At 33.6% G+C, this 19,125-nt stretch overlaps 2 protein-coding genes and 1 long non-coding RNA gene across 4 annotated transcripts; 1 reads left to right on the plus strand and 2 right to left on the minus strand.

Annotated features, from left to right (window-relative positions):
* Positions 1-8,385: 8,385 nt before the first annotated feature.
* Positions 8,386-14,293, minus strand: LOC7482417 (uncharacterized). Of its 2 annotated transcripts, none has more exons than XM_052446595.1 (10): positions 13,949-14,293; positions 13,461-13,848; positions 12,651-12,848; positions 12,279-12,500; positions 11,836-11,902; positions 11,495-11,701; positions 10,406-10,505; positions 9,752-9,926; positions 9,538-9,674; positions 8,386-8,886 (listed from the first exon to the last, which is right to left on the minus strand). In XM_052446595.1, exons 1-10 carry the CDS (start codon positions 14,080-14,082, stop codon positions 8,655-8,657), a joined length of 1,860 nt encoding a protein of 619 aa, XP_052302555.1. In that variant the 5' UTR covers positions 14,083-14,293; the 3' UTR covers positions 8,386-8,654. The 2 variants fall into 2 exon arrangements, with proteins under 2 accessions (XP_052302555.1, XP_002319760.2); XM_002319724.4 differs by having other exon boundaries at positions 9,752-9,934; positions 10,414-10,505; positions 13,949-14,292.
* A 1,922-nt stretch (positions 14,294-16,215) lies between these two features.
* On the minus strand, positions 16,216-18,848 carry LOC7482418 (flavonoid 3'-monooxygenase). The gene is made up of 3 exons (XM_002319725.4): positions 18,343-18,848; positions 17,334-17,804; positions 16,216-17,056 (listed from the first exon to the last, which is right to left on the minus strand). Exons 1-3 carry the CDS (start codon positions 18,787-18,789, stop codon positions 16,409-16,411), a joined length of 1,566 nt encoding a protein of 521 aa, XP_002319761.2. The 5' UTR covers positions 18,790-18,848; the 3' UTR covers positions 16,216-16,408.
* Positions 17,804-18,821, plus strand: LOC127904199 (uncharacterized). Its single transcript, XR_008057113.1, has 2 exons — positions 17,804-18,203; positions 18,259-18,821. It is a non-coding gene; the product is annotated as an uncharacterized LOC127904199 (long non-coding RNA).
* Positions 18,849-19,125: the final 277 nt, after the last annotated feature.

Here is a 19,125-nt window from a genome sequence, read left to right on the forward strand (position 1 = left end):
AAGATAATTTCTATTCTACCCAAATTTGCAAGAAATCAATCAAGATCACCAAGAATTTACAAGACAAGTTTTGGCTAAACCCCGGTTCATGCACGATCCAAGATTTTTAAATTGCTTCTCCAAGAATTCTTTCAAGATTTGTGATTTTAATTATTACTTTTAATAGGTACCGAATTTCTCATGTCCAAAGATGAACACAATTTATTGCTTGTATGCAATTTTTTTTTCTTTTGGCAACTTCAAGACTTTTTCTTTTTTTTAGGCCCTGTTTGTTTGCTGGAAAGTAGTTTTTTTTTGAAAAGTGAATTCCAGAAAAGTGAATTATTTTCTGATGTTTGGTAGTATAATGAAAAATAAGTTGGAAAACACTTTCCAGTGTTTGGCTATGTCATGGAAAATAAGCTCGAAAATAACTCATTAATGTTTTATTTTTTTCAAGTTTATTAAAATAATGAGGAACAAATCTTACAAATTAAAAGGTTGAATGAGAATGAAATTGAAAAAAAATATAATTTCATAAATAATCTCAAATAAAATAAATAATAATCAAAATAATAGAGATCAAATATAAAAAATAAAAAAGTTGAAAGATGAAGAAATTAAAATAATAATAATTAACAATTCATAAATTATTTCAAATAAAAAAAGTAACAATCAAAAGAATGAGGACCAAATTTGATAGATAAAAAATTTTAATTAAAAAATGATAAGGGAAAAGCAAATAACAATTATAAAAATAAGGACCAAAATTAATATAAAAATTAAATTCTAAGGGATGAAATAGAAAAGCAAATATTCAATATATATATAGCAATCAAAAGTTTGAGGACCAAATCTAATTTTTTCACAACTTCCGGAAAGTGTTTTCCGCCCAAAATAAAAAGAAAACACTTTCCTGGAAACCAAGCCAAATTTTCCTTTGACTGGAAAGTGTTTTTCTTTAACCAACTTTTCTAATGGCAAACAAACACAAGAAAGTTTAGAAAGTGGTTTCCTGGAAACCAGTTTCCGAGAAACAAACACAGCCTTACTATCAAAAATTGATTATATTCTTCCTTTTTTTTTCTAATCGAGATTAAAGATGAACATAATTTGTTGTTTGTATGCAATTTTTTTTCTTTCGGCAACTTTAAGACTTATTCTTTTCTTTTCCTATCAAAAACCGATTCTCTTATTTTTTTTCTTTTTTTTTAATAGCCAAAACCCTAGAGAGAAAAAAACCAAGAAAAGCAAGAAACAAACCCTAGATATAGCAAGATCTAAACCAAACCTTAAATTTACTTATAACAATGAAAATTAAAGAGATATAACTTGAAATTAGTCATGCTCTGATACTAAATTGATACGGAATTATCCTTTAGAATGCTAATTTAAGGTTTGAAGAAAAGTTTGCAACTTGACCCAACAATAATCTTGCCTTAAAGAATCAAAGTTACATGTAATTGATCACCCCCACCCTATGCCTATAACAAGACGCAAACAAGAAATATAAATTACAACAAAGTTGATCAATCCTTCGAAGAGTTTGCAAGTTCAATCAAGAACTTAGTATGGAAATCACTCAACCACATAAAGAGAAATAAACACACAACATGCAGCAACTTATAGATAAAATTCATCAACTAAACAAAAATTCTCACATAAAAGTATTTATATGTAAACCCTAAAACTAATGGGTCAGACATGCACCCAATTTAAATAATGCTCAAGCTAATTAAAATAAGGTTTAAAATAGTAAAAATAAATAAAATAATAGTCTAAGATTATTTTTTACCATTTGCCACATATCATAGTGAAAAATACCCAAGAAAAATAATTATTGAAGAATCTTTACTGAACAAAAGCTTGATACCTTGCAAAATAAGAATTAATTTCTGACCAATTAATTCTTCTTGTTTGATATGGAATCCTTGTAAAATAAGTAATCGAAAGGCTACCACATAAGTTTCCAATATCATTAAAGACTCCTTGTAGTTAATGAAATCCATAATTCTTAAGAAAACAATTAATGTCTTTTATGTTTTTGCATTTTGCTGGCAAATTCTAGGCCCAACTTCAAACATGTTGTTTTCTCTTGTCCAGATGAACTAGCAAACCTACTATATAATGTTGGAAAGGTACCCTGTCTAGTTTTCAACCCAAATAGGATCGCATCCAAAATCCAGTTGTAGCTTTAAATATGACCTGAAAAGTATACAAAAGTCCATAATGGAAAATTAGACCTTTTTAACCCAAGCTTCTTGACTTAACCCATTAAACTCCTCTTGGATCCACTTCATTTTAGACCTTAGAATATACCCAATGGACACTCTTAATAGATCTTTTGATGTCATAGTCAGGATCACATCACTTTATATAGAGAATAATGAACCTCCTAACATAAGCATTGAAAGTGCCCATGATATTGAATATGTATCATCAAGCTCCCTCGCGGAATGTGATGAAAAATCAATAATCAACAATCAAATACAGAAGATTGATAGCTCTAATTACATAAAAATAAAGGTGAATATAGTGGACTTTTTGTGTTTATTCATTTGTTAGGTGCCTATATATACTCATGTCATAACCTAAATTTGGTTGCCCCCAAAATTATCTTATTCTTTTATACAAAATATAAAACATAGTGATCTACATGCGTAAATAAAAGATGGAGTGACCAAACTAGATCTTTGACTTTTTTTAGAAACTCAATTGCACCCTTAAAAGACCTAATATGAAAGGAGATGTAAATTTAAAATTGACTTAAATGAGTATTGGATGAATTTGCATAAAAATTAAGTGTGAGAACATAATTTGATTTTTAATAGGCCGATTTTATTTAATCATAGGTCTAATTAAAGGTTTAATTAAGTTTTATAAGTTAATTTAGACCAAAATTAAAAGAATTAATTAAGTTCAAGGACTTAATTAGATTTTTAATTGGTCAAAATTAACTTTATTAAGGAATTAATTGATGAAAAATTAAGTTTGGAAGCATAATTTGGATATAATTGAGAAGAATGGAATTTTGGAGGACTAGACTTAATTCTTACAATCTTAATTGGATGAAATCATCAAGGGTGAAATTGCAAGAAAATCAAAGTTTAAGGGTCAATTAAGGGCCAAAATGAAGAAATTTAAAACCAATGGCCTGTTCGTAAAAGACGCACAACATTAGGGTTTGTACTAAACTTTTCTAAGGACCAGATTGAAGAGAATCAAAGTTTAAGGTTTAATTATGAGGTAAATTGAACTAATTAGAAATCAAGGGATACCTTGAAAAAGGCGTCAGATCTAAGGGGTTTCAATTTATTTTTGGAAATGGCCTAATTGCATAAAATTAATCAATTTTATCCAAATTAAGGATGTTTGAGCTTAAATTAAAACAACAGGATTGATGTTTGTGCCCCCACCTGCCACATGGAAGCCCTCAACTTCTTGTCCCAATACAGCTTTTTTTGATTTAGTAAATTTGGCAATGTTGCACCTAACTTTGAATCAATGATGGGAAAGCTACAGGCTACCAAATCAAGCATGGTTTGATCCTAGTTGAAGAGTAACACCCCCTTTACAAGGTCTATGATTTTTTGGGCTTCAATAATCTCCTATTTTCCATAATTAATTCAGGGAAAATGCATCCCCATTCAACCATTTTCGGTCTAGTTTTTTGTTATGAGGTTCCCCGCACTTTCTAGAAGTTTTAAGATTTTATTAGACATTTAGGAAGAAGGAAAACTAAAGAAGAAGGGAGAAGAATGGTCTTCTAACATATCATAGGCAAAAAATGGGAAAGAATTCTCAATGACTTAGTTTTGAAAAAATCACCTTCAAACCCATAAGTGGTTTCACAGCCACTTGTCATTTTAGGGTTATAAAAGGAGAATAAATCACATAGAAAAAGGGAGGAATCTAAGAGAAAATCATAGAGAGAAGAGAAAAGAAATACATAGAAATTAATAGGATACCTAGAATAGAATTGAAGGGAAAATTATAAAGATTGATTTGTTGAGAAAAAAAAGGGTGGAATATAGATTGGAAAGAATCAAAGAATATAGAGGAGAAAACCACATTCTCTTTATAAGGTAAACTTTCAAACTTTAATGAAAGGGTGGAGCTCAATGAACACACACCCTTCCCTTTTTATTTTGTCTATTAAAATATTGCTCATAATGTTTGTTTTACATCCTTTAAAGTCTTTTGGTAGTTTAAAAGCTGTAATTTTTGTTTTGAAATCTTTAAGCATGCTTTGAATATAGCTTGTATATGCTCAAATATTGTTTAATTGCTTTGATTTGAAGTGTTAAAATATGCTAATGGAATGACAAATGTTAGTATAGAATGTTGTTTTGCATGTTTTGATGTTTAGTTAATCAATTTTTGAAGTTATTGTAAGATGTGCTAAGTATTGAAGTTCTTGTGTTTTAGGTTAGCTTGTTGGATTTGTTGAAGTTATAAGCATCTTGTTTGACCTTCGAGACAATAAGTTTAATCAAAAGAACAATGTTTATGCATAGAGAAATACCTTTTTTTTGCTTGCTATCATCATGGACTTTGCTTACTATTTTTTTTTTTTTTTGTTTCTTGTTGTTTCAATGATTTAAACAAGTTTTTTCAAGCATGCTTAAAGTTTGTTTGCGATGTTTAGTTTTGTATTTTTGAGCTTTATTGTATTTTTCTAGGTTCAAGCTTTGTTGTTGGGTATCTAGGTTTGCTAACATTTTTTTAATTGATGTTCTTACGTTAAATTTGGCCTTAGGTCTTTGATTTAGGTGTCGTTTTGATCATTTGTTGACTCTTACATATGCACACAATCTCTTTTTTTTTTCAATAATCTAAGATTCTAATGACCTAAAAACACTAAAATCATAGCATATAATTTCTGATTTTTTTCACTTTTATCTTTTGTATAAAATCAAATAATCATGAATTTTATTTGATTATTGTGAAGATCGAGCCTCAAAATCTTGTTTGAATGTTGATTTCACATATGTTTGTGTCTTTATTTTGACGCAATATGGTTTGCTTTTGGAATTATGTTTTTGGGTTCATCTATTTTGTTCTTCATCAAATTCAAGCCAAAAAAATGTATTTGATTTTAAAATCTTTATTTTTTTGTTTTCGAACTTTATTTGTAGGCTTAAACATTTGGGTGACCTCATTTTCAATAAGAAAATGTTTGGCATGTTTGATTTTCATTAAAAGAAAAATGCAATATTTTGTCCTTAAGATATGTTTGCCAAACACGGCCTTAAAACCATTTCTAAGCCTCTGATTTTTAGTTAAAGGCGTGTTTTGCAAACACACCCTACCGTTTTTCAACAATATTTATTTTTTTATTTTTTTGTGTTTTTGCCAAACAAACCCTCAAATAATTTTAAAAAAATTCTGAAAAGAATTCAGGGACCATTTTAAAATTATTTATGAGTCCCTCATGTTTTTCAACCATTACATTTAGTATTTGGGTTATAGACTTATACTGTAAGATACCGACGCGATATTAAAAATACTCGCTTTTCTTTAATTTTTCAAAAAAAATACAAAAAAATAAAAAATTTCTTATCTTGAGAAAATACAAAAAAAATATATGTTTTTATTTGTGTCCATATGGCCAAGTTTCTCAAAAATTGCATAATTCGACAATTGATGATTGTGTTTGCATGCATGAATATGGGTGGGTGAAAATGGAATGTTTGATTATTGTGGTTTTTTTTTTCCTAGCTGTTTTATTTAATTATCCAAAAAGTAGTAAGGTTTAGCTAAAATTATTTTTCTTTTGTTTTGCTAAATGAATTGTTATACTGTCCAAGTTCTTAAAACTGCTAAATTCTTAGTTGTTGTTTGCTTCTTCCCAGTTGCCGTATAAGCAGCATTTTATTACTATTATCTATTAGTGCTTCCTCACAGCTCTGGAATTGATTGTGTGTGCTCTCTGTCTCATTCTCCTCAGCCTTCTTAACCTCCTTTACACAGTTGCATTCTAAGGCATTTTCTGAACTTTCCATAACGCATGACTCGAGCGATTTTTTTGTTATTTGTATTTACTATTAATTTGTTGGTTCATCATCATGCTTCAATTCAATGGTATTTCTGCTGAGTCTTAATGTAGACATAAAGTACAAATATATGATTTTATTAAATATATAATTGGGTATCATTTCTATCTAAAATATTCTTTAAAAGATTTTAATTCCTTTTATCTTTCTTCTCTTGATATGCATGCACTCAAATCCGTGTACCTGTTTCAAATGAGGAAATGAATTGCCTCTTTTCTTCTTTTTCTTTTTTTCTTTTTTTTTTTGCCGACTTTGCTCCCATAGAATAAGAAAGATTTCTTGTTTTAGACCCCATTTGTTTGCTGAAAAATAATTTTTTTTTTAAGTGAATTTCGAGAAAGTGAATTATTTTCCGATATTTGGTAATGTAATGGAAAATAAGTTGGAAAACACTTTCCAGTGTTTGGTTATGTCATGGAAAATAAGCTGGAAAATAACTTATTAATGTTTTATTTTTTTCAAGTTTATTAAAATAATGAGGAACAAATCTTATAAATTAAAAAGTTGAATGAGAATGAAATTGAAAAAAAATATAATTTAATAAATTATCTCAAATAAAATAAATAATAATTAAAATAATAGAGATCAAATCTAAAAAAAAAATTGAAAGATGAAAAAATTAAAAAAAAAATAATTAACATTTCAACAATTTTTTCAAATAAAATAATTAAAAGATGAAGAAATTAAAATAATAATAATTAACATTTCAACAATTATTTCAAATAAAATAATTAACAATCAAAAGAATGAGAACCAAATTTGATAGATAAAAAATTTCAATTAAAAAATGATAAGGGAAAAGCAAATAACAATTATAAAAATAAGGACCAAAGTTATATAAAAATTAAATTATAAAGGATGAAATTAAAAAACAAATATTCAAAACAAAATATATATAGCAATCAAAAATTTAAGGACCAAATTTGATATAATCAGCAAATAATATGATATTTCTAAATTTTTCACAACTTCCGGAAAGTGTTTTCCGTCCATAATAAAAGGAAAACACTTTCCTGAAAACCAAGCCAAATTTTCATTTGACTGGAAAATGTTTTTCGTTGACCGGAAAGTATATTCCATTAATTAATTTTTTTAATAACAAACAAATATAAAAAAATTTAAAAAATAATTTTTCAAAAATCATTTTCTGAAAACAAACACATCCTTGTAAAAAAAGGATTACTGAGATGGCTCTAAAAGAGCATTACATTGTCCTTTTCTTGTTACCAACCACGCAGCCCTTCCTGCTGTTCTTTTATTAAATGTGCAGCCTCGACCTAGAAATCCAGGTGTGCACGTCTCCATTCATCTTTTTGTTTTATTACAACTGTAGTTTTTTTTATTAAAAAAAACAAGATTTTAAACGAGAAGGAAGGTGCCCACCCTATTCTTGCTATCTCTGTATCTCCAATTATGCTCTCATGGTTGGCTTTTCCATTAAGGGATCTTCTCTGCTGGAAACCAAACCATCACTTGCAGTTATTTCAATGTCTTTTCCATCACCAACTTCGTGCCTGTTTGGGAGTGCTTTTTAAAAGCGCTTCCAACAAAATTTGAAATTTTTTTTTTCTTTGAAGTAATATATTTTTGATATTTTCAAATCATTTTGATGTGTTAATCTAAAAAATAATTTTTAAAAAATAAAAAAATATTATTGACATACTTTTCTGAGTGAAAAACACTTTAAAAAACAACCATAACCACACTCCCAAACACCCCCGAAAAGTCTTTGTCAATGTTAACAGCGTCAGATTTATGGCCATCAATGTCAACTGGAGCAGAGTCGTGACCCTTAATGACAATTGTCCCATGTGGCCCCAGCATTCCAATCTCCCAAATTCAGCTTTGATTGGCAGGAACTCGAGAGGCAATGCGACTTGCAGTTACCTGTTACTGTGTTTTTCTTTTTCCTGCTGCTCGGTGCCATTGATAAACTAGAACGCATTTGATTAGGTTTTCCTACCTTGTAAGAGTTGGAGAGTCTCTCTCCGTGAACAAATTTCAAATTTCTATACCCTGTTTTCACTTTCTGAGATCCTCTTCTCCCTCCCTTAAATAGGCAACCGAGGATCCTGAGGCCCTTGAAGATGCTACAATAGAGATGACGGACCGGTTCAGAAATACGCTCCATTGAAGGCCATTGATTGCCTCAAGACTAGGGGTTCATGAAGGTTATATTACTTCAAGAGAACCTATTCATGGCGATGACTGTCACCGGAAAGCTACAATGTACATAAATTGTGGATTACAGCAATCATTTCTTGGGTATCTGTCTAGCTTTTCTATAAATTGCTTTTCTATATAGAAAAATCTCATGCATGGGGAATAAATGTAGAGCAGTAGACATGGCTTTCATGACAATGACTGACCCACTTGCATTATAAAAGGCATTGTGAACCTTGGCTATATACCATCATCTATTCATTTGCTGAAGACAGGCGAGAATAGTGTCGGTGCTACTTTCTACAGATGTTCTAGTGGATTAGGAATAAGCTCCATGATGAAAAACAGCAGCAGCATTCGTAATGACAAATCCAAAACCCTGTATCCAATCAAACAGATAAAGATGCATAAGAATTACATTTGTCAAATCCCCATTTCTGAAACATGAACATGTTTTTACGAGGACGATGCCATCTCTACATCACTGTGTGCGGGAAGTACAATGCCTTCTAAGAAAATGAATTTCTTTGTTGCGCCAAAAATGTTGGCCATCTGCAGAACCACGGTTTGACATGCGGAGGCATTAGGCTGGAGAGATGTCGGAAGAGATGGCATGCACTCAGGATGAAATTCCTTCTTCCCAGAGGATGGTGCAAATAGTGTCAACACTGCCCGGCAAAATAAGAATCTGCAAACGGAAACAGAAACTTAATCGCATAATATCAACTGTCAGGTAATTCGAGTTTCTCCTGGTATCTGACACATCCATAATAGGAAATCTTTGAAGGGCAAGCTCAATTTCCATGCAGTAAACTAGAGGGACCATCAAAGGGGAATGAATTTTGTCAGCTCCAAACCCCTGGAAATACAGTTGATTCCCTCTCTAATGGACTTGTCAAATCATTGTTGCCAGTTAATAATGAAGGGAAACAAAATCTATAAATCACTCGAGTCATAAGGAAATACTAGATTTAGAGTCAAACACTTTTAGGTTGGATATGATAACTCAAGCAACAAGCTATTGATTTTTGTTGTGGATGTAGTTATAACAGTGAATCTGGCTATGGTGGTGACTGGTGACCTTGGAGAGGGTTTGGTAGCATGTGCTATTAAAATATCTTTTCAAAATCTTGGACTGAATATTTCTCAATAATTGAGAAAGCTTGAGAATATTCCTCCATCTACTCACAGGGACCAGCAGCTGAAGTGCCTTTATTTTTCCTGTCAGTACATGTGATGTCATCGCTTGGACAAGCTTGTCAGTGCCTATCAAATATGCAACTGTACAAGGACCAAAAGTTTTAACCTAGCAGGACCCATAGGAACAATTGAATGGTACCTCAAAAGAAGACGCCTGAGAAATGGGTCGCCTAAAATCTGTGCCCAAACAGGATCGAGCATGTCTGATGTTGCCAGAGTCAAACCCCAGGCATTCAATGATGAAGAAAGCAGCTTCTCAGCCTTGTTATATGTATCCTGAAACCCATTTAATCAATTAGTAAACAACAGAAATTAAATCACCGCGATTGAATTAGAATGGGGTTAAATCTTACCATTTCGACATCAGGTCCTGACAAACCAATTAACAGACAAAAAGCCTGCAGAGGAGTTGTCAGAAACATGGTGAGCAGACTACCACTGTGATGACGAGAAGAATCAGCTGTGGTAAGAGGAATTGAACAGCTTGGTGATAGGATGATCGCAGCTGGCTCTCCTTTCTCAGCTCCACTTATTGCCTACAAAAGTAAAGATCGTGACATGACCCAAGTTAAGGTAGTTGGCATTCTCAAATTGATGGCTATATCCTCTCAAGTAAAGAAGATGATCCGGGTCAAAACTCGTTATGCTTAATTTGAAGGATAAATTAAAATGCATCTCCCCTTTCCTTTTAAAATAACAATAATAAAGAAAGCAATTAAAGCTTTTAGCCAAGTTTACAGAACAATGTTCGGGCACCTTGCTAGTTAGCTTCTCCATGTTATTCAAAGTATTAAAGAATTTTCTCCACTGTCTACCACAAATGTACTATTCAGTTGTCACTTTTTCAAATCCACTGACATGAATAGATAAGACTTTTGAAATGATCAATTTTAGATTATCCATTTTAGATTATCATTACACGTGAAGACCTTTACATGTAAAACCATGAGCCTTATAACAAAGTCAAGGAAATACATCTACAAGTTTTACAGAACTTAAGAAAAGACATACTTGCCTTGAATGCTTCGCTGCTATCACTGTCAATGACTATAAAAAGTGGCCTTCTCGTAAATGGGATTAAGTCAGTGGGATAAATGCTGTTTAATCCTGGAAAAGGATTAGTTTAATGTCAGAATAGCTCTCCAGAAATATTATCCAGTAGTGTAATGGCCAGGTTTAGTTCATCGATTGATGAGATTTAGATCATACACTTTTTTCTGTTAACATAAGTGACCATTATGCATTATTTACCGGTCTCATTGTACAAACAAATATGAAAACTTCTCTTAAGTCCCAAGCAGTGCCCTTTAATGGTGAGAGGAGCTGCAATATAAGTCCTTTGAAAAAAACTTTGCACAGTAGTTGAGCCTCTTTAATCATCTTATGTTCCTTTTCCCAGTCTGACATGAGATGCTTTTTCAATATTCATTCCATTCAGTTATGCCTAGAGTAGTGTTCAAGCTGATGATGTGCTGTGAGGGGTGATATCATTGTAGGAGATTAGGTGTGAAGACTAAGGTTTTGAAGAGTTTGTTCACTTTAGTTTTCAATTTTAATGGAAGCTATTTCTTGTGATCCTTTCTAAAGTTCTTGAAAGTTTTCTTTTTCTTTTTCTTCTATTGTATTTTGCCTCTGGTGCTGTCTTGTAAAGAATATTTCTCTTGTATCATGTTAAATCCTTTTTTCAATAAAATTAATTTTCAGAAATGCATTAACAATTTAAGCAAATCAGAAAGAATCATTAAAAAAACACATTTGGGTAGTCATGCATAAAGATTTGGCTTGTAGATAGTTCTTTTTACTCCGTCATGCTAAGCTAACATCCAGCTTGGTAAAAGAAGTATATTTGTCGAGAAAATATCACATGCAAGGAATGACCAATAAAGTTCTAAGAATATGAGGGGGGAAATGCAGTATATAAATGGGAATAGCAGGGTAGAAAAACAATGGACAGGTAGAATTACTAATTTATTTCCTTAACTTTGCACCAAATAATTGATCAAGCTATCACATGGGGAGCAAAACAGAAAACTGGTTATTTTTGCATCAAAATAGGTGCATTAAGCTGGCAAAGTTCATGATATTGTAAATAGTACCTCCATTCCCACGTGTACCAAAATGCAAGCAGTCCGATTTACTTTGCCTTGAAGAAGGATTTGGAATATTACTTGATGAGCTAAATGGAGAAATGGTGACTGCATCCAAGTACATGGCATGAGACTGAAAGTTTCTCACTGTGTTCTCTGTAGTGTTGATAGAAGTTCCAGCACCTGAGGGAGGTGAAATAGTGTGTCCAACTCTTCCTGAAACAATTTAAATGATGTAAGAGGCAAGCCAACCTTGCATTTCCTTAAATAGAGGAAAAGGGCGGGCTTTGAGCTCTGAGATAAAGCAAAAGTACACGGCAAAGGTCTGAGATAAAGCAAAAGTACACAACCTGAAGCAGACAAATATATCAAGATAACTCCATCAGGGGCTAGCTCCTCACAAATTGTGCCCAGAACCTGCCCAGAGAAAGCACAAGTCCATCATGAAATTTTGCAACACAACAGTCCCACAATTTGGCAATTAATGACATCAATTATCTGCTTCATGAAAGTTTCGAGGCATGAGACCCTTAATTCCCCTAGTGTTGCACATCACAGTTTTTACATTTCAACCAATCGCTTTAATCCTGAACTCATAAATTTAACAATGGACCATCCAAAAGCAGACATTTCAGTCAGTTATTTGACTAGGATGACAACATGAAACAATCTTCATTTGAATGACACATGTCTTGACTTGGATATTGCATGACAACACAAGTCAACAGAGAAAGGACAGATTATTGGAGCTCAAGCAATGATGGAAGGAGCTGATATATTACACCATACTCACTGCTAAAAAATGAGTTACAGAGGGTCGATACAGGACAGCTTTCCTTGAGTTTAGTGGCAACGTAGGATCAGCTATATCCTGGGCATGGTTAGTGCGACTGGACCCTGAACCCCCATTCTGACCAATTTTAGCGCTGCTGGACTGATAAAATGAACCACTTGGTTCCCACTCCAGGCACTGAAGCATCCTGAATGTGTCTACTGTCAGCTCTGAAAACTTGACCTGATAAAGAAGCAAAACAGTAACAGTTTATGCATGCCATATAACACCATTTGGATAATACAAGTCAACAAAACATCTCAGTTCAAATCATACACACAAGATCCTTCTGTCGATATGGACAGAAAGGGAGAAAGAACCTTAATACCTAACCTCATTATGATGGTAGCTGCTCAATATTGCATCTCGTAATTTTAAGCTTCTTCTAGTTGCAACACGTGGTAGTGAATCTGGATGAAGATCCAGTACAAGACTGTATCTTAAAGGCCTGATATTCATAAAAGCGGTGTCAGCTTTCAAAAATCTGCTTATTTCCTGAACCACCAGCTTCCATTCTTTAAAATCAGTTTCCTGGAAACAAGATCGAAAGAAGGTCATCATTCACCACTCAATCCAAGTAAAGGCAAAAGCAGGATAGTGATATTTTGTTGTCATTCATGAATTGGTAATGTTTTGTACGCTATTACGGCAAGCATCCATCATGTAGGATGAGTATTTGCATTAAAAGTCACATGAGTTAACAATTTACACAACTGAGATTATATCATTATCTTAATCTTGAAAGGAAAAAACACAACTATTTCATGACAATGTACAAGATGAGAAGCAGTGCTAGTTACACGCTTAAAGCATATCATCTGTTTAAGATAGCACAACACTGACACCACTTCACTATTGAGCCTTAGCTAATTTGAAACATGTTGATTAATGATTTTCATCTCCATGACAAATTCATAAACATCAAGATCAAGACATGATATTTCAAAACTTAAGTATCCAGACATCTGATCAAAATCAGAACGTAGAAATTAAACAACATAAGCTATAAAACACACAAAATCTCCCTATCAAGCTCCAATTCTCAAATGTACATAAACTCAATGAAACAAAAAAAAAAAAGTGAAGCAAAGAGCATTCATAATTCATTGAAACCAAGACAACAGACAAGAAAAAAAGAATGACCTGGAATGCCTTCCTACATTCATCAACCAAGATTTTGAGTAGATTAACCAACTGGTGAACCATTTCGCGGCGGTTCCAAACCAAAGAAACCATCAGAAAACGAGCAAAAAACCTGAGTTGTTTATTGGCCAGATTAAGATCCTGAAACAATCCATCTTTGAAATACTCCCTACTCAAAATTGCTTCATAAAAAACATAGGATTCAGACAGATAGCTGGAATCACTCGTCCTCATATACTGCCCATAATAAAGCTGAGCAATCCGCGATGCAATCTCCCCTATCTCCCATCGTTTTAACCCCGCTTCTACCAGTTTCTGCCGATTTTCCTGTTGAAATTTCCACAATTGCGTGTATACCTTGAATACCTTGTAAAAATACGTATCATACCTAACAGCACCACCACCACCACCACCATCCAAAATAAAACCATAATTAATTAATTAAAAGAAAAAAAAAAGTTAAAGAAGAAGAAGAAGCGAGGAAGAACCTGTTGCGTTCATAGTAAGGCAGGTCTCTTATTTTGGAGAACTTTTTATCGGCTTTATCGACGAGAGACCAATACACTTCGCTCACCGGAATATTACTGTTGGTATTGTTGTTCATAATTTGTTGTTCCGTCATTTGTTTTTTCTAGGGTTTCTAATTGACTCACATAATCATAATCGATTTTCAGATGATCTGATCGGATAAAAAAAGGTGGTGGTGGAGAGGATTGACCTGTTACAGGGAAATTCCGGTGGAGAAAGGAGGAGGAGAGTTAAGAGGGCCATCCACTTCAGCATTAGCGAGCTCGAAAGTGGAGATGGATCTCTGTTCAAACTTTAACTACACAATACGTCCCTCAGTTTTTTGTTTTCTTACGTTTTAGCCCTAAATGTTAAACTAATTTTGAGAGAATGAGCTCAACCTGTCCTTATATTGAATGACTAGTCTCCAATCTGTCCTTGCAATTCTAATTGCTCCCAGTATATCCTTATATTTTATGTTGTTCTCTAATTTAACCTTCAAACAAAAATAAGGACACTTTAACTTAATTCTCCTCATTTTTTAATGAGTTTTATATGCTTTAAGACTGTTTGGTATTATGTTTTTTATTTGTATTTTAAAAATGTTTAGAATGAAATAAATATTAAATTGATGTTTTATTTAGTATTTCAATGTGCTAATATAAAAATAAAAATATAAAAAATATTATTTTAATTTATTTTTAAATTAAAAAACACTTTACACCATATATCACGTATCGAATAGCCCCATAATAAAAGAGGTTTATTTCTTTTCTTGATTTTCACTTAAAAAAAAAAGTTATTTGCTGACTTTATTCTAACAACAAAGAAAAATTTTTCTTTGTATTAATAGATTATATTTGATAAGATGAGTTACATTAATGGATTTTATTACCTTGTTCTCTAGCTAAAAATAGTAGACTAGAATTGATAATTTTTTGTTTTCGGTTTAAATTTTTATTTTTAATAAATATAGAGGTGTTTTTAGATGATAAATAAGTTGATCCATACATTAATAATATCTACCAGGCATAGTTTTTAAACCCGACCTGGTGGCCGGCCCGGTCCAAGGCACGGGTTCCGGGTTTTGACCGGGTCACCGGGTCAATCTCTATTTTAAAAAAAATTCAAAACGGTGTTGTTTTAGTAAAAAAAACAAAAGTCAACGGGTTGCAACCGGGTTTTTGACCGGGTTTTGCCGGGTCGTCGGGTCGGCTGGGTCACACCAGGTCATGACTTATTCTATTTTTTCATCAACCCGGCCCGGTTCCAGTCCTGGATCGACCCGCCGGGCCAAACCGGATTTCAAAACTATGCTAGTGGGTGTTATTAAATAAAAAAATAAAAAATAAATTTTTTAAGTCTAAATAACCCCACTTTCATTGATGATGGGAATCTAGGCACGTAGATGATGTGACATCTACTCTCTTGTTTTGTCAGAAAAAAGGGTGGACAACTCTTAAAAAGGAAAACAAAATAATGCCAACTGCGTAGACCCGCTCTATGTGGGGTCCAGGCTTCCTTTGTATATACTATATATACTTGGTTTAGATTTAGATGAACTATAAAAAATTATCACGAGAGCTGCTGACTGGTTGCTAGATGTCCACCTACTTTTGTTATGCTAGGAATTTATAATATACATACGATGATACAATAGCATCTTCAAAGTGAGATATTATATTAAAAAGCTAAGTTGGTAAAATAGTTTTTTAAAAAATATAAATATATTTTTTTTATTTATATTCATTTCAATGATAAAAAGTCATTTTAAAAAAACTCAATTATATTTAGTTATTTTTTATATAATATAATCATGAAGTTATTAATTATATAATTAATATGAGTAATTTATAGTATAGTAATTAAGTTGAGGCACAAGACTTTAAGATTTGCATGTCTAATTTTATTATTTTAAAGAGGGAAATAAAAAAAGGAGACATTGGTTACCAAACATACGTATTTTATCTTGCTTTTTGGTTGTTCTAAATAAAAGTATAAAAATATCATTTTATAGCAAGAAAAGATATTTTAGCTATTCATATAATTATTTTGTTGCAATTATTAAAATTAAAAATAATAGATAAATGTATAATTTTTTAGTTTTGGCTATCCTACTAGCTCCTGTGGTGGAGTTATTTTAATGATAGTGATTGGAATCAAGTCAAATTATAAAAAAAAATTAAAACGAAATAAATTATATTGTCTATTACCTATTAATAAAAATTATCTAGTGATGAAATTAAAATAAAAAACAAAAAAAAAGGCAATTTATTTTGCATTTAGTCATACAACATTGAAAATCTTCAGACAACTCACACGGCATTGCAAAGTCTGATTTTTTTGTTTTACATATCAAACACATATAAATAGAGAGATTATCTCACACTCTCAAAAAAAAAAAAAAAAAAAACGCTAGCATCATGATTATCCTTTTTTTTTTAATTTGGTGTCCGGTAGACTTTTGGGGATAACCTTGGCCTAGGGTGCACCATTAAGGGGTCGGCACGTTGTAAAGTCAGACCATAGGCCTCGTCCATGTTCAATTTCTCCGGTACCAACCCATCGGCCAAATCCCAGTCAAAGGCGTGGATCAAAGTTGCAGTCAATAGCTGAACCATACGCAGCCCGAGACTCATCCCTGCACAAATCCTACGCCCAGCACCGAATGGTATAAGCTCAAAATCATTTCCCTTAACGTCAACATCAGCCTTGTCCCCACCGGGAAGAAACCTTTCGGGACGAAACTCAAGCGGCTTAGTCCATACATCGGGGTCACGAGCTATGGCCCATACATTCACCAAAACAGTCGAGCCCTTCGGAATGTGGTAGCCACCAATCTCGCAGCTTTCCGCGGCAATGCGTGGAAGAGACAACGGTGTTGAAGGGTGGAGCCGGAAGGTTTCCTTGACCACGGCTTGGAGGTAGGTGAGTTGCGCCAAGTCCAATTCAGTTACCAGACGGTCTCGACCGACGACGGAGTCGAGCTCTTTTTTGACCTGGGCCAGGATGTCTGGGTGCCGTATAAGCTCTGCAATAGCCCATTCCACTGTGCTCGACGATGTGTCGGTGCCAGCAGTGAACATATTCTGCAACCGCAAGTCAGCTCTGTTATGGAGGTTGACAAGGTGCTTTTCTATAGTTGATTTATTATTTTTATTATTAATTTTTAACGATTTAGCTGATATCAACAATTAATTACTTTATTTTAACAGTACAAGGCAATAGACTTGTTTTTTTTTACTCGATAGTAAGATATATTTTCCAAAATAAATTACGCATTGATTGAAATTAAATGTTTTGTTTTAATGATTTTAAGATCATATTCTACTAAATTAATACTAAGAAGGCATCAGAAATAAATACCAAGAGCAATGCTTTGATTTCAGTGTCAGTCAGCTTCCCTTCCTCACCATCAACATCCTGCTGCTCCTTCAGAGCAATCAACGTACTCAACAGATCAGTGTGCTTCTCTGATCTAACAGAAGCAGTGCTGCTGCTGGTTTTATGCTCCTCTACAATGTTAGTCAAGAAAGCATCAAATCTCTTATGAAGCTTCTTCATTTTAGCTGCTACACCCTGCAAGTCAAGCCACTCCAAAGCAGGAACAAAGTCACCGATGTTAAACACACCAGCCAACACCATTACCTCCACCACCATTGACTTGAATTCATCTGCCTTCGGGTCACCATCACCACTGCCGTCGCCGAACACGCGCCTCCCTAGCATCACCCTCCCAAGAGCGTTAGCTGTGCAAACATTGAGCAATTGACCCAAGTTCACTGGTGTAGTTGGACCTGATCTTGTCAGTGCCCCTGTAAGCACTGCCACTTCTTCCTGCATGTGCAGTGTGTATATACAAGGTAAATAAACACATCAAATAAAAAACCCAAGTCAATGACCAACAACTTGCAATCGATTACAGAGATAACTTTAATCAATGTTGGGTTAGGAATTTATTAGAAATCTGATGAAGCTAGTACCTCCTACCTCCATTGGCGAGAAGCAAAGAATATTAGTCCAAAGCCAAACGCTAGCAAGTGATATTATTCAAACAAACAAAAAAACCATTCAAGTGTACAAATTAACCAATCTAAACAAAATAAAAAATAAATAAAAAAAAAACATTACATACATACATACGTGTATGGTTTGTTTGGTTAATTTTTTATTAGGAAACCAAACAGGCTTATTACTGGACCAAGGCTCTGCCAAGGGGCAAATGCAATTATAGAAGTCAGTCCCGATTTGTTACAGTATCTGCCCTTACCAAAGCAGAATAATTAATAAGTCACGCAGGCGCAGGCGCAGTGCTGTACAGATCAAGATATATCACAAGCGTTAATTAAGAAATATGGAATGAAATGAACTTAACCTGTCTAATATGTCTAAAATCATCCAAGGACTTAGCCGAGAAGAGATGGACGGAGCTGATCTTCCGAAGCATGCGCCACCGTGGCCCATAGGGTGCAAACACAAGGTCTTGGTAATTATATGCAATATGTTTGGCACCGGAGTTTGGTGGCCTGCTAGAGAAGTTGGAATCATGTACTTTCAAAAACTGAGCAGCCACGGAAGCCGATGCCGCCACCACCACGTCGACGAAGCCGAACCGGAGGTGCATGAGAGGTCCATAAGTCTTTGCCAGGGCTGCCATGGAGTGGTGAGGCATAGGCCCCAAATGGGGTAGGTTTCCAACTAGGGGCCATGGTTTTGGGCCTGGTGGAAGGGGTTTGCCGTGACGGTCACGAAGGCTTCGCAGCTGAAGAAGGCAATAGACGAAGATGGCCAATAGTGCCGAGTAAAGTATTAGAGGAGACATGATTATCTCTTGTTTCCTGTATTAACTTGAAATGCTTAGAAATGTGAGATTTCTAATTATTATATAGTATATACATATAGGAGGGGAAGACGGAGACTGAGAGATGGTTGTGGACCTGTGGTAGGTTGGCAACGTGTGGAGAGTAGAGGCGCACGTGAAAGGTTATTTCTTATGGTAGCTACGTGTTGTTTAACTTTAGTGAGAACATGTTTTGTACAATAAATAGAATAATAACGAGATGACATGCTTGCTGCAAACTTATAAAACAAATATAATTAATAGTCTTATAATTATAAATCAGTGCTAAATAAATAATATAAATTAAAAGTAAAATGG

This window comes from Populus trichocarpa, chromosome 13 (assembly GCF_000002775.5).
Source record: "Populus trichocarpa isolate Nisqually-1 chromosome 13, P.trichocarpa_v4.1, whole genome shotgun sequence".
Lineage (NCBI taxonomy): Eukaryota > Viridiplantae > Streptophyta > Magnoliopsida > Malpighiales > Salicaceae > Populus > Populus trichocarpa.